Here is a 15,885-nt window from a genome sequence, read left to right as displayed (position 1 = left end):
TATTATTTGATGTTGTTTCGGTTAAGATATGGCAGTGGTTTTCATTGTTTCTAAAATTTATATGTTTTTCTTTTAATTTTTAGATGCAGATTACACATGTGCTAAATACCTAATGACGGATGCTAGTGAACAATTAAATGATGGTTGTATTGGCTTAGCCAGTAATGTCCTTCATTTGGAGAATACACCAGATCTATTTGTGGGAGATAAACAATTCAAATGCTTGTAAGTTTATGTTTCTTGTAGTTTAAAGGCACATTAAAGTGACATACTGCCCATCAAAATGTAAATGCTGAGAGAGTATAGGTAAAAGTCAAAGTAAGTTTCCATTTTGTCACATTTGTTTACAATTTTGTGTTTTACCTTCAATAAAAAAATTCAATAACCCACATGGCACACAGAAACATCTACACATCTTCAGAATGTGTCAGTTATGCTCAGTTGAAAAAAAATTGGGACAGTCCTTTTATATTTTAGGCAGGTTTTGTATTTTATACTAAACATTTCTAATTATCAATAATTGATGAATCATCTTTAAAATAGTCAGTCTTTTGAAATTATGTTTATACTTCAATTCAGCTTGTCAACGAAACAATGAGCATAAATGCCATATTGCCAAGCCTTGTAAATGAATATGATGTTTCCTCTGAAAAAAGGAAAACTTGTGTTTAGTTATATTAAAACAATGATAAAAAGGGATTAAAGAGTGTGTCTTTAAACTTGATACAGATTCCTACACAGTTGGAAATAAAATAAATTCTGTATGAACTTAAGGATTACATTAAAAGCATGTAAGATGATAAATGCTTGATATGAAATAATTGATGATAAAAGTGGCATTAAAAATTTACAAAGTACATGTACTATTTTGTATTTCCATATAGAATACCATCACTTTAAATTTCTTTCCTTCCACAGCTAGTCTGAGCCAATGATTTATTAAGCATAATAATAATTCAAGCTGATTAAAATCAGCTCTAAATAACACTCCGCTTTTAGATCTGACAGTGACCAAATACAAAATCATTTCTTGTTTACTATTTCACAGCCTATCATTGGTGAGCTTTCATAATTTTGAAAGCAATGTGGTTTCTAATTTAACCATAGGAAAACTGATACTGAGAAGGTAATTTTCATGATTTCGAGAACAAACATGGCGTTGTTCATATAGCCAACAAGTATACTGGCAAAACAATCTTACCCATTAAAAACATTTTTTTACTTCAGGACCTACATTATTGTTTATTTTTACTTCAGGTTTAGTTTTACTTCAGGACGTTCAGTATTGTTTATTTTTACTTCTAGACCTGCAAAATTGGGTATTTTTACTTCATGACCTATAGAATTGTTTATTGTTTACTTCAGGACCTACAAATATACTGTGGAATGTGTAAACAAGGATCTCAAATCAGATGAGGAATTTAGTGACACCTGTTCTCCTGATGATGTCCATGCACCATTGTTTGGATTGATCAACATGGACACCACCTCAGATGAAGAAAGAGAGCCCTTCCATAAAGTGGACATATTTTCTGAGTGTATAGGTAAAGGCTATTTTATTTTATCAAAATTTAAATTGTGGAAATATATATTAAAATGAATTTAAACTTTTTTAAAAATTCTGGAATCCCGTCTGTTTGTTTTCATATTTTCTTAGTATATGGTCATATCTTATGATTGTGTTATGTAATTTAACAAACATGAATCATGCCAAATAAACAACTGAATATAATATAAATACTTTTCTACTTCTGTTTTAAGAAAGTTTAAGAAATACAAGCCTTTCTAAAATTGTACAAGGCGGTATAGCTCCTGAGTATAAATTGGGATATTCTTTTTTTTGTAATAAAAAGCATTTTCCCCATCACCACAATATGAAACACCAGAATAAATAACACAATGTATTAGCATCTGAATATGATTTTTCTATCATTCTACAATTCCCTGTCATCAGAATGAGCAATGAGCATGCTGTATTTTTATCACCAATAGACAGTGTTTGGCTTTTGATTTGTCATTGACCTTGACATTTTAAATAAATTTGTCTGATAACCATGCAATGTAACTTAAATGTACTTGTTCATCTTCCAATCAAGACAATAACATTCATCATGTTTAGGAAAAATTTATTGACTGACTGAATAACAAGGAGTTCAGACCATGATCAAATGGCCCAGGAAAGTCCAACTTATTTTGGTCTGCACTGGTTGTAAGAGTTGATGTTGCTGACAGCAGGGAAAAGATTAAAGTAATGAACTACATGTATATAAGATTCATTAAAACCTTGAAAGCCTCCTGTTTCAAATGTGATAATATTGTAAATATAGATACATTAACAATTGGAGAGCTTGGGGATTGTCCAGAACAAGGTGAAGAGTTGATTACCATAGTAACAGCAGCCTGTGCAAGTGATGTTAATGAAGCCATGGACAGGGATTATTCTTTGGCTTCCGGATGCAGGTTTGATTTTTTTTTCCATTTTTTTTTTACATGAAGTTTTTCACTTTTCATGTGTTTGATAATGTTTAGTAAAATTTCAAAATTAAATTTCGTGAAGTACTAATTGTTAGTAATTACAAGTTTGATATCTTTGTATACTTTATGGCTTTGTTTTTCCAATGAAAGCATGCATTCTAAGATAGAATATTGGCAACATTCAGAGGCAAAACATTTTTTATTATTCTAACTCTTGTTTAAATGGCAACATGTTTTGAATAGACATTTTTAGAAAAGAGTTTTTGTTAATAAATTATTGATCAGAATGATAAAAGATCTCTGAAAAAGGTTTTGTGTTTTTATTATTAACAGCTATCCCCCTTTTTGTTTTATTGTATTAAAATGTGTTGCTAGGAAACATTTAATGTCATTAAGTCTATCTCTTTTTGGGAGTGGAAAGATTAGCTGACTTAAAAATATACTTGCCTTAATGGTTGTGACCTGCGAAGGAACTTTGGTTTTTTTCAAATGAGGAAGCTATCAAGTTGACCTATAGGGTCATAAGTTAGACATATATTGGATGCTGCTTATGCCTAAAATATTGTATGCCAAGAGGAGCACTTGATAGATTCTGTAGGAATGACTTAACTACATGTATTTAACTGTAATCATGTCTTGGAAACATATTGTTTTTGCCTTCGATGTCCGGTTGTCCGTTCGCTCTCATGGGACAGTAATAATGTTGCTAGAGGGACAATAGGTAACTGTTCTTTCTCTAGTTTTGGGAGACATATGTTTTTGTAACAAAAACCCTTCTAGTTTTTTTTCCTGTGAAACATTGCTATCATGATGTTATTGTATGTAGTAACAGTGCAATTTTAACTTTTGAACTCTGTTTATAAACATTTGTTTACCTCTGTCTTTTACGACACCATTGGTCAATGTTGGAAACAGGTACAGAAATATAGACATTGAACTTAATTTTTGTTTAATTTCAGAGCATTACATGAATGTCACAGAGGAATTTCAGAATGGTACAAAATGAGATCTATGTGCGTAGATTCAGAAACAAGTATAGAAGAAAGACTGCAAATTAATTCTGAAAGTGAAGACTTTATTACTGTGTTTGAAAGTGCTACTAGTTTAGATACAGGATTATGCAAAGCTGATAAAACATTTAGTAAGTTGCAAGAAGATTACTTTGGTTAAATGTCTGTTTTGGAAGGATTTATCCCATATATATTTCATATACCATCTGGCTGCAACTTGACAAGTACACAAGAATATTATTAATATGCTGAAGATACCAAGGCAACCCATTTATGTTATGCTTCAACATATTTTCAACATCAAAAAATAATTCTGTTTAGCCTACATGCCTAAAGATCCTGTTACACATTTTTTATGGTTTTATATCAAAATTATAATGCTCAAATGAAGATTATCAATATTGTATCTTTCAAAAAGCCTTATTTGTAAAGATATTTTCTGAATTTACATTTCATTTTAATAAAGGGAGTAAATTATAAATTTATTTTCTATAAAGTCTAAGTCAATTTTTTCATTAAGAAATGATTACATATAATGTTGACAAATATTTGCAGTACATATTTGACATATTCTTTGATGTTTAAATATTGTTTGAGAAGCATAACTATATACATATAATTTTACTTAAGTGTGGTAACAACCTGAATTACAACATACAGGATCTTTAAAAATCCAGATCAAATTGTTTCTTCAGGTTTTATATTGTATTTGAATATGATTTTTTAGATAAGTTATGAACCAAATTGTATACATTGATTTGTAAATGGGAGGTAATAAAACTAAATTAGAATATGATTTTCTGTAAACATTTGCTATATCTCACATCTGCCATTTTCCACATTTTATATATCCCAACCCATTTTATACACACACAAACAATAAAGTTTCAAAAGAGTAAAATACCAGAATCAGAATAAGTTTGCTGATAGACTGTCAGATTTTGCATGTCTAGGGCATAACTAGATAAATTTTGGAGGTATCAACTTTGAAATTGTATAGAAATATTTGGAACTTGCATAATTTTAAAGTTTTATTCAGTGTATTTTAGCAATTTTAACATGATTATTGTCTTTGAAAAACATTTGAAATTTTATATTATAACTTTCTAACAGAAACCTATGAGGTGACATTACTCTTACCCAATCGTGTATACCAAGAAGGATTTGAAGACATGTCAAGCGTTGCAAGCTCAAAATTTATGGATGAAATTCGCCCACTGGTAAACTGAATCACTATTTTAAATTATATTTACAAATAACTTAGTGATGCAATATCTGAGAAGGTGTTTTTGTGGCCAAGTTGTTGTGGTTAGTGATTTAGAATCACTTTAGTCTGCTTTAGTGGTGTTTTCTCAAGAAAAGATTTAATTGCTTGTTTATTTTCTTAGAATTTAAGTCATGCCAACATTATTATGTTCATACAGTGATATTTGAGCTTTATGGGTGGAGGGAGACCTCAGGTGCACCTTGCTTCATTAATTCAGGCAAAAACCGGGTACCTGAGTAGAACAACACATGTTCTGCTAGGTAAGCTAAGACAGTTTCCTCACATGAAAGAATTCAAAGTCCTTGATGGGATTCAAAATTAAGCTTTGAAATGGGGCAAGTGATTTGAAGTCAAAAACCTTAATCCCTAAGCCATAGAGGCTCCCCATACAAGTGAGGAAACTAGCTAGCTAGCCTGTTGAAGGATTGCTTTTCTAGGTGACACTCTTTTACTTAAGATGACGCAAAGGTACTCATGATCACTACATTTGTTAATTTGGGTTTGAAATTCTCAATCAAGTCAAAAAATGGAAACATTATGTGTTATCTAGGACAGCAAAATAAGTATATGTTGATGACTTCTTGGTTTGGTCTGTTCATAGATAGCAGTGTTAAATGCAGATAACCTTCAAAAAGCTTAGAGGCTTAATTTATGATTATACATAAAATGGTGAAATTTTGAATTTAGTAATATCAAGATAATTTAGGCATATCTATGTGTTTATATGGCAGTGATCATGGAACCTACAATAAGACAATTTTGTGACATTCCATGAAAAATAGGTATATTGTTCTCAAGTAAAAAAGAATGTATACAAAAAAATAATAGCATAATTATTTACAATTTTAATTTGTGTATATTATAAAGAGAAATAAACAAGATTTCATGGACACTCCTGTCTTTAAAGCTACAAAGACACTTAAGTCTTATCTGTGAGTGTATATCAACACATGTTGATATGGTGTATAACAATATAATGATAGAAATTCAAAAGAAAGTATGTTGTTAAAAAATAATTTATTTGTATATTTTGTAATTCCTTTCTAAGCTTTTAATTATGGAGGATATGAACTTCCATTGCAGCTTGCAAAATTGTTTGGAGGCAGAAAGTTCACGATTATGAAATTGTTACATCGTCTTAGAGATAAAAGGTCAGTATAATTATCTGTTTAGGTAACCAGTATCATACTGAAGCCTGTTAGTGCAGCTCGAAAGAACTCATGATTCACTGTTAAATCATTTAAATTAAGGCTATTGTAAGAAAGAAATGACTGGGATAAAAAGGGCCATTCCTAAGACAAGGGTCTCTGTATGAATTAGATCCAGTGGATGAGGGCCACTGAAAAAAAAAAAAATCTAAAAATAAGGGCCACTGTCAGATATAAATTCTAAAAATAAGGGCCACTTTCAGAAGTAAATTATAGGAATAAGGGTCACTATCAGAAAGACTTTCTAGATTTAAAGAATTTGTATTGTTTAAAAATATTCTTAACTTACCATTGTCTTTCATTTTTTTCTATCATGAAAACCATCTCTCTTAATGCCATCATTTTATCAATCTATATTTTAGATAATTAATGTGTTGGAATTTTTCCTATTTGTCTACCCTTGAGATGTGTTTGAAAACTTAAGGGGATAATGTGGTCAAGTGTCATGTCATTTAAACTTAATAAAACTTGTCTTACTTGTTTACCTTTATTATCCCACGCCGAAAATTTTCGGCGGAGGATATAGTAATAGAGAGATATTAACATGAAACTTCATAGGTGCATAGATCTCACTCAGGAGGTGTGCAGTGCACAAGAATGATAACTCTTCCTTTCATAATTTTTGAGTTATTGCCCTTTGTTATTTTTCATACCTAATTTTTCACCTGAGTGGAGCATAACTCAAAAAGTGTTTGAGATATCAACATGAAATGTCATAGAAGGATAGATCTTATTGAGGAGAAATGTTGTGCGCAAGAATGATAACTCTTCCCTATACAATTTTTGAGTTATTGCCCTTTGTTGTTTTTTTCATGCTATTTTGTCCAGAGCTTATCTGAAAAAGTATTTGAGGTATCATCTTGAAACTTCATAGGTGGATGGATCTCATTGAGGAGGAATGCAGTGCTAAAGAATGATAACTCTGCCCTGCATTATTTTTGAGTGATTGCCCTTTGTTATTTTCAAAATTAATTTTTTGTCCAGAGCATAACTCAAAAAGCTTTGAGATATCAAAATGAAACTTCACAGGTGCATAGATCTCACTCAGGAGGTGTGCACTGCACAAGAATGATAACTGTACCTTTTATAATTTTTGAGTTATTGCCCTTTGTTATTTTTCATACTTAATTTTTCAATTCAATTTTTTTCTCAAAAAGTATTTGAAGTATCAACTTGAAACTTCATAGGTGGATAGATTTTACTGAGGAGGGATGCAGCACACAAGGATGATAACCTACCCTGCATTATTTTTCAGTTATTGCCCTTTGTTATTTTCAGCCATCAGTATTCACATAGGTTTCAAATCTGTAATCACTATAGCCATCAGTTTTCATTACCAAAAGACCTCTTAAAATGGAATTATTCTGCTCTACTACATATACATTCTTCCAATGAGCAAACACATTCGGCGGGGGATGGCCATGTTGACATGGCTCTTGTTTAAATTCATGATAAGGGAAATAACCATCATATGATTTTTTACATGTTATCTGTATGTTTGATTTTTGTTTTTGTTATATATACAGACAAGATGATCAGACAGGTACAGACAACAATGGTGTTATCATTTTGACAGAGGTATCAGCAATGGAATTATCCAGACCCTTACTTGAAGAAACTGCCAAGAGCATAGAAGATGAAGTTGTTGAAATTTTATCCATTTATCCAATTTATTGTAAGTTGATTTTCTTATGACTGTAGAGGTGACCGTTCCTTTGTTTTCTTACTTCTTTTTTGAGTGTGTTATTTGGCCCTTAAGTACTGAATAAAGCTGGATCACACTTCTTTCATTCTTGAAGTGGATTAATGTTTACTTCTTGAAGATGAACAATGTCTCCTTGAATAATGTCTCCTTGAAGGTGAACAATGTCTACTTCTTGAAGTGGAAAGATGTCTACTTTAATATAAAGAATGTCTCCTTGAACATAAACAATGTCTCCTTGAATGAGAACAAAGTCTCCTTGAGTGTGAACCATGTCTCCTTGAATGTGAACAATGTCTATTTGAATGTGAACAATGTCTATTTGAATGTGAACAATGTCTATTTGAATGAGAACAATGTCTACTTCTTGAAGGTGAACAATGTCTCCTTGAATGTGAACAAAGTCTCCTTGAATGTGAACAAAGTCTCCTTGAGTGTGAACAATGTCTCCTTGAATGTGAACAATGTCTCCTTGAATGTGAACAATGTCTACTTCTTGAAGGTATCAATCTGTACTTCTTGAAGTGGAACAATGTCTACTCCTTGAATGTGAACAAAGTCTCCTTGAATGTGAACAATGTCTCCTTGAATGTGAACAATGTCTCTTTGAATGTGAACAATATCTCCTTGAATATGAACAATGTCTCCTTGAATGTGAACAATGTCTCCTTGAATGTGAACAATGTCTCCTTGAATGTGAACAATGTCTCCTTGAATGTGAACAATGTCTCCTTGAATATGAACAATGTCTCCTTGAATATGAACAATGTCTCCTTGAATATGAACAATGTCTTCTTGAACATGAACAATGTCTCTTTGAATGTGAACAATGTCTACTTCTTAAAGGTGAACAATGTCTACTTCTTGAAGTGGAACAATGTTTCCTTGAATGTGAACAATGTCTCTTTGAATGTGAACAATATCTCCTTGAATGTGAACAATGTCTCTTTGAATGTGAACAATATCTCCTTGAATATGAACAATGTCTCCTTGAATATGAACAATGTCTCCTTGAACATGAACAATGTCTCCTTGAAGGTGAACAATGTCTACTTCTTAAAGGTGAACAATGTCTACTTCTTGAAGTGGAACAATGTTTCCTTGAATGTGAACAATGTCTCCTTGAATGTGAACAAAGTCTCTTTGAATATGAACAATGTCTCTTTGAATGTGAACATTGTCTCCTTGAATATAAACAAAGTCTCTTTGAATGTGAACATTGTTTTCTTGAATATGAACAATGCCTCTTTGAACATGAACAATGTCTCTTTGAATGTGAACATTTTCTCCTTGAATATGAACAATGTCTACTTCTTGAAGGTATCAATCTTTACTTCTTGAAGTGGAACAAAGTCTTCTTGAAGTGGAACAATGTCTCCTTGAATGTGAACAATGTCTCCTTGAATGTAAACCATGTCTCCTTGAATGTGAACAATGTCTCTTTGAATGTGAACATTGTCTCCTTGAATATAAACAAAGTCTCTTTGAATGTGAACATTGTTTTCTTGAATATGAACAATGCCTCTTTGAACATGAACAATGTCTCTTTGAATGTGAACAATGTCTACTTGAATGTGAACAATGTCTACTCGAATGTGAACAATGTCTACTTCTTAAAGGTAAACAATGTCTACTTCTTGAAGTGGAACAATGTTTCCTTGAATGTGAACAGTGTCTACTTGAATGTGAACAATTTCTCCTTGAATGTGAACAATGTCTTCTTAAAGGTAAACAATGTCTCCTTGAATGTGAACAATGTCTACTTGAATATGAACAATGTCTACTTGAATGTGAACAATGTCTCCTTAAATGTGAACAATGTCTCCTTGAATGTGAACAATGTCTACTTCTTGAAGTGAACTATGTCTCCTTGAAGGTGAATAATGTCTACTTGAACTTGAACAATGTCTACTTGAACGTGAACATTGTCTACTTGTTCATGAACAATGTCTCCTTGAATATGAACAGTGTCCCCTTCAAGGTGATCAATGTCTACTACTTGAAGTGGAACAATGCCCTCTTGAATGTGAACAATGTCTTCTTGAAGGTTAACAAAGTGTGCTTTTTGAAGAGGATCACTCTCTCCCCTTAGAAGTAAAACAATGTCTCCTTCTTGAAATGAAACAGTGTCTCCTTGAAGTTGAGCAAGTTAGAGTCAGATGGATTGTACATGTACCATCAATACTCTCTTTGAAAAACAGAAGGTGTACTGTTTATGATTTTACCTGTAGATGCATACTTACCTATGCAGTATGTTCAGAATGGTTAATGCTCATCTTATTTAAGTTGTAAGGCGTGTAGCTTAAACTGTGTCTCATTTTAGTTGCAATGTTGTAAGCTGTGTGACTTTTAAAATAAATTTAGATTTTATTGAAAGTTCTAAGACTTAAGGTTTGTTTAAATTTAGCAGCATTGGTTTATTTTTATTTGCAGTATAAGGTTGTATCTCTATTGAGAGATGTTTTTTATTTCAGGGCCATGCAGTGATGATGACACAGTATATAACTGTTTTATGAATCCATGTGATGGCAAAGTTTGTGAGAAATACCAAGATGCACGTTGTGTGTAAGTAGTTAATAGGAGGGGTTTCCTATTAATTGTGCAGATTTAATTAGGATATAGAAAAAAATCTGTATCACTAATAGAAGTCTTTATACTGTTTACAAGTGCTTAAAGCAGAACTCTTCCAGATTTATGGTCATTTTTTATTGATTAAGACTTGGAAATTGTTCTATAAGAATTTTACGTCACATACAAATGAAGTGATTTACAGAATCCTCAAAAGTTATCTATAACAACATGCAGAAAACTACAACATTGAATTAATATTTTGTGACATTAAATAAATATTTTGTAACATTAATTGATTGTGCCTGTAGAATAATAGGTTGTATTTTTACATAAATAGGTGGTGACATTACATTAATGGTGACCTTACATTGATAAGATGTGACATTACGTTTATATGCTGTTACATTACATGAATAGGGTGTGATTTTACTTTAATAGGATATGACATTGCATAAATAGGATGTGACATTACTAAAAAATGTTGTGATATTTCATTAATAGAATGTGACATTACATAAATGGGATGTGACATTACATAAATGGGATGTGACATTACATAAATGGGATGTGACATTACATGAATAGGATGTGACATTACATGAATAGACAGTGATAACTCATCATTGTGCTTCAGAATGATTGTAAAACTCTTGTGTTTATTTTCCAGGAGCAATTATTGTAATGGTTGTAATGCATATTTCTTTGATAACAACGGGAAAGATGTTACTGAAATGTGCACAGTTGAAGGTTTGTTATTGTACCATGTTCAGGTACACTTCTTCAGTTTTTCAGATTAGCTGAAAGTAATATCAGACGCAATGTTTTAGATTTGTAATTGTAAACTTAAGTTGTTGAAAGGTTATTCTAGTTTTATAAAGTCTCCATAATTTCTTTAAAACAGGACAAACCAGTTTCAGATTTGTTTAATTTTTTTTCATACATGAAGTTAAAAATTGTTTGAATGATGTATAATTGAAGTTTAATTTGTAATTATGGCCGTTTAATATAGTTTGCATTGATGGCCCTTTTATAAGTTCAGTTAAAGCCCTGGTATCAAATTGAAAGTATGGTCTTTTAAACTTTCTAAAGAGGGTTTAATATAAGTTAACCGACAGCTGGGGGGCTACAGAATCTACCCATTCAACCAGTGCAAACCAAGACCAAACAACCAGTCTCTTCTGTCTAATCAAGGTCTGTACTGTTCACTATTTAGCTTTACAAATTTTGAAGTTTTCCCTAAAAGTGATGATTAATTTTGTCCAGATTGAAAGATGGACAAGTCTATTTAAGATATTTTAGCAAGAAAAGGGTGGCCAAATGGTTAACGTCATGTTTGTTTGATGTAAAACCCAACAAAGGTTAAATTTGGACTGGAAAAAAGTACATGACTGTATACACCTCTAAGATAATATCTTGTTTTGCTTACAGTTGGTGAGAAAATGTTTTTTCTTATTTCAGTGAGACCAGGTCACTGTCCTTCCTTTGAAAAAGATGAAGTTTCAACATGTCAAGTAGAATGTTCCACAGATGATGGTTGTCATGACAACAGGAAATGTTGTAATGCTCCTTGTGGTATGGGACAGTGTTTAGCTCCTGTTTGTAAGTATAAACATTCAGAAACACAAAATTAAACAAATAACCAGATTATTTAAAAATGTTATGTATATGCTAAGGTCCACATGGAAAAAATTCTAATGTGCAAACTTCATTAAATAATTGTCATTACTAACTTTTATAGCTTTAACAAGGTGGGAAAGCGATCCAGTTAGCTTACTGAATGGTTGTGGTTCTACTCTGGTGCCTGAAATAATGCACACTGGGGCACCTGAGGTTTTCCTCCAGCAGTTGAGCTGGAAAGTCACCATATGACCTGTACAGTGTTGATTTGGAAATTAAAACCCAACTCAATAATTACATAAATTAACTATTTTGATGATTTGATTCATTGTAGGGATGTATAAAATAGACCTTGAGCTTCTGGGTAAAACATTCATGCCAGATTACCGCAACGAAAGTAGTGACACCTACAAGACTTTGGTCATGGAGCTTGAACCTATGGTAATTTTATACATTTTACAAATTGTCAGAAATGACATAAAACACTTGATAATGGTTTCCTAAATTTAAAGAAAGTGTAGTACTAATTTGAATGCCATTGGTTTAACCACAATGGAAATGTCTATATTGTAACTTTAAGATGATTTTTTAACTGCTTTTTTTACTTTTCATTTGTCTGTTTGTAAATTCTTTCAATATTTTGATAGAAATGAAGTAAAATATTTTTTATACATTTCTATGTTAATGTATGGCTGCATACATGTGCATATGGAACATAGTGCTATATAAATGCTTATATAAAACCAAGTTTGTGTTTATTAGAGTACTATTTGATTCTAGAGTATGTATTTTTTAGTATGTATTTTTAAAATTGTAAAGTATTTTAAATATAATTACTGAAAATTGCTTGCAAAATAGGGCATTAAATTACAATTATTTATGATGTTTGTATTTTAAACAGCTTGATGATATCATGAATATTGATGGTGTCGGCTACAGAATTGTAGGCTTCTCTCCGATGGAGACAGACAGAGTGAGGAGGTGAGACTCTAAATTGTTATGAATTTTTTTTTAAATTTCCAAAGGAATAAAAATGTTGTCACGGTCTGAAAAATTTTGCAACCATAATGCATTGAATTTTTAACCTGGACTGTAATTTTTTGTACATTTTTTAAACTATAAATGTATTTAAGGGGTGTCTGACACGTCTGGGTGGTTAAACTTGTTGACGTTAAACCGTTTTCCTCTTGCTGCTTTGGGTATGAATCCCACCAAGGACTATGATTTTTTTCATGTAAGGAAGCTATCCAGCTAGCTTACAGAATGTTGGGGGTTATTCTCAGGTGTGCCTTTGTGCCTGAAAAAATGCACGAAGGTACACCTGGTGTCTTCCTCCATCAATAAAGCTGGAGTTGCCCTAAATTACCTCTACCATGACTGAGCGTTGTAAAACCCTACAAAAAGATATTAGAAGATTTAATTTATTTATCTTAAAGCATTTCCGATGAAGTATTTTTTGGGACACAATTTAATTTTAAATAGGTTAAGAATAGTCACAGTATCATGAAAAAGATTACATATATTTCAAATATTTATTTGATTTTACTTCTAGGCAAACTGAACCTGACACTGCAAATACATTACTACACATGGTGGTGGAAGCAGAAGAAGACCCTAATAAAATGATACATGCCAACATTGAAAATGACGCAAACCTTAGAGAAAACTTCAGACTGCTTGGATATGTAGGTTAGTAAGCTGGTTACCTCTGATAACCTTGTAGTGCTGTTATATTAAATGTTCACAAAATAAACTGAAATAAAACTGAAATACTCACAGTGTATCTATGAAATTTACATGTCATTCTTGTGTGTTTTTTGGTATACATGTATTTATAATTTGTCTTTCATTTGTTGTATACTTTTTTTTTGTAGATGAATGTGCATTAGTTGATTGTATGGATCTAACTTGTACAAACCAGTTCACACCAGATGGAGAATGTTGTCCTATGTGTGGTAAATATATCTAACATTCTTTGATATAGTCAGGTGTTCTTCATTTGAGAGACTGTATACCAAAGAAATAAATTGAAACAAGCAATTTGTCACATAAAGTGATTTAATGATTTGCTTTCATTTTGTGCTTTGGTTCAATCCCAATTTACAAGCCACAATGAAGTGTTTATTAAAAAAAACTTTAACAACTGGCCCATCCCTTTTTACAAGTCACACTAAAGCAAAGAAAAAGGAAATGCAAAACAACTTTACATGACGAATGTTTCTGTATGTTTTTGTGTTTTGAGTGAATTATAATAAAAGTCATAACCAAGCGTGTAATTGTTAAACATTTTTGTTTCTGTCATAGTATTTTATTTAACTACAGGAGAAAACTGTACAGAAGTTACTTGTGAGGATATCAGTGAAGAATGTCCCAAGGAATTAATATCTAGAAGACCGGGAGCATGCTGTGATGAATGTGGACCAGGTATTTTCTTCTGGACTTAATGTTTCAGCTCTTTTTCCATTCAAATAATTACTTTTTAGTTAATTATCAATTAATGATAATGAATAGATATGTGTGATAAAAAAATAAATATTTAAAATTTACCTCAGTATATCTTAAAATTTATTTGTAAGGCCAATACTTTTTCACATTGTTTTTAGCTCACCTGTCACAAAGTGACAGGGTGAGCTTTTGTGATCGCTTTTCGTCCGGCGTCCGTCCGGCGTCCGTCCGGCGTCCGTAAACTTTTACTTTAAATGATATCTCCTCTATTAAACCAAAGGCCAATTTCATCAAACTTCACAGGAAGTTCCTTTGGAGGTCACCTTTAAAATTGCTTCAAAGAATTTAATTCCATGCAGAACTCTGGTTGCCATGGCAAAACCGAAGAAAAAACTTTAAATATCTTCTTTTAAAAAACCATCCGAGCTAGAGATTAGATATTTGGCATGAAACATCTTCTAGTGAGTGTCTACAAGTTTGTTCAAACTAAAGCCCTGGGGTCCAAAATTGGCCCGCCCCGGGGGTCCATTGATTTCCCTATATACATATACGTAAATAACTAAAAAAATCCTTCTTTTAAGAATCAAAAGAGCTACAAGCTAAGATAATTTAGCTGAAACATTTCTAATGGGTGGGTCTACCAAGTTTGTTCAATAAAAGGCCCTGGGGTCAAAATTGGCCCCGCGACCCCGCGGGGTCATTGGGATTTTCCCTATATGCATAGCAGTAAAACTTAAAAAACCTTTCTTTAAAGACACTCAATAGAGCTATGGCTAAGATATTTAGCATCAACATGTTCTAATAGGTGTCTACCAAGTTGTTCAAATAAAAGCCCTGGGGGTCAAATTGGCCCCGCCACCAGGGGGGTCATTGATTTTTCCCTACTATGCATATAGTATAAAAAACTTAAAAATTCTTTCTTTTCAAAGAACCAAAAAGAGTTTATAGCTAAGATTATTTCGCATGAAACACTGTTCTAATAAGTGCTACTAGCAAGTTTGTTCAAATTAATAAGCCCGGGGTCAAAATTGGCCTCGCCCCGGGGGGCTCATTGATTTTCCCTATATGCATATAGTAACAACTTAAAACGAAAATCTTTCTTTTTAAGAGACCAAAAGAGCCTAGAGCTTAAGATTTTTTAGCATGAAACATGTTCTATTATGGTGTCTACCAAGTTGTTCAAAATAAAAGCCCTGGGGTCAAAATTGGCCCCGCCCCGGGGGTCATTGATTTTCCCTATAATGCAATATAGTAAAAACTTAAGAAATCTTCTTTAAAGAACCAAAAGGCTAGAGCTAAGATATTTAGCATGAAACATGTCTAATGGGTGTCTACCAAGTTTGTTTCAAATAAAAGCCCTGGGGTCAAAAATTGGCCCCGCCCCGGGGGGTCATTGATTTTCCCCTATATGCATATAGTAAAAAGCTAAAAAATCTTCTTTAAAGAAACCAAAAAGAGTTAAAGCTAAGATATTTGGCATGATGTTCTAATAAGTGTCTACCAAGTTTGTTCAAAATAAAAAGCCTGGGGTCAAAATTGGCCCCACCCCAGGGGGTCATTGATTTTCCCTATATGCATATAGTAAAAACT

The 15,885-nt window shown here is 32.3% G+C and overlaps 1 protein-coding gene across 1 annotated transcript in view; it reads left to right on the top strand.

Moving 5' to 3' along the window:
* LOC132715970 (uncharacterized) overlaps positions 1-14,294 on the top strand; it is a 124,126-nt gene extending 109,832 nt beyond the window's left edge. The window contains exons 85-99 of the mRNA XM_060699086.1: positions 84-225; positions 1,366-1,544; positions 2,328-2,460; positions 3,435-3,616; positions 4,599-4,705; positions 5,836-5,903; positions 7,487-7,635; positions 10,137-10,227; positions 10,901-10,980; positions 11,692-11,832; positions 12,185-12,291; positions 12,752-12,831; positions 13,403-13,539; positions 13,725-13,805; positions 14,173-14,294. Of these exons, the coding sequence (XP_060555069.1) occupies positions 84-225; positions 1,366-1,544; positions 2,328-2,460; positions 3,435-3,616; positions 4,599-4,705; positions 5,836-5,903; positions 7,487-7,635; positions 10,137-10,227; positions 10,901-10,980; positions 11,692-11,832; positions 12,185-12,291; positions 12,752-12,831; positions 13,403-13,539; positions 13,725-13,805; positions 14,173-14,294 (1,799 nt within the window). The remainder of the gene's footprint in view (positions 1-83; positions 226-1,365; positions 1,545-2,327; positions 2,461-3,434; positions 3,617-4,598; positions 4,706-5,835; positions 5,904-7,486; positions 7,636-10,136; positions 10,228-10,900; positions 10,981-11,691; positions 11,833-12,184; positions 12,292-12,751; positions 12,832-13,402; positions 13,540-13,724; positions 13,806-14,172) is intronic.
* Positions 14,295-15,885: the final 1,591 nt, after the last annotated feature.

The sequence above is a fragment of the Ruditapes philippinarum genome, unplaced genomic scaffold (genome assembly GCF_026571515.1).
Source record: "Ruditapes philippinarum isolate M1 unplaced genomic scaffold, ASM2657151v2 ctg163_1_1_1_1, whole genome shotgun sequence".
NCBI classification, from domain to species: Eukaryota; Metazoa; Mollusca; class Bivalvia; order Venerida; family Veneridae; genus Ruditapes; species Ruditapes philippinarum.
Note: the sequence above shows the minus strand (reverse complement) of the source record. Positions and strands in the feature narration are given on the sequence as shown.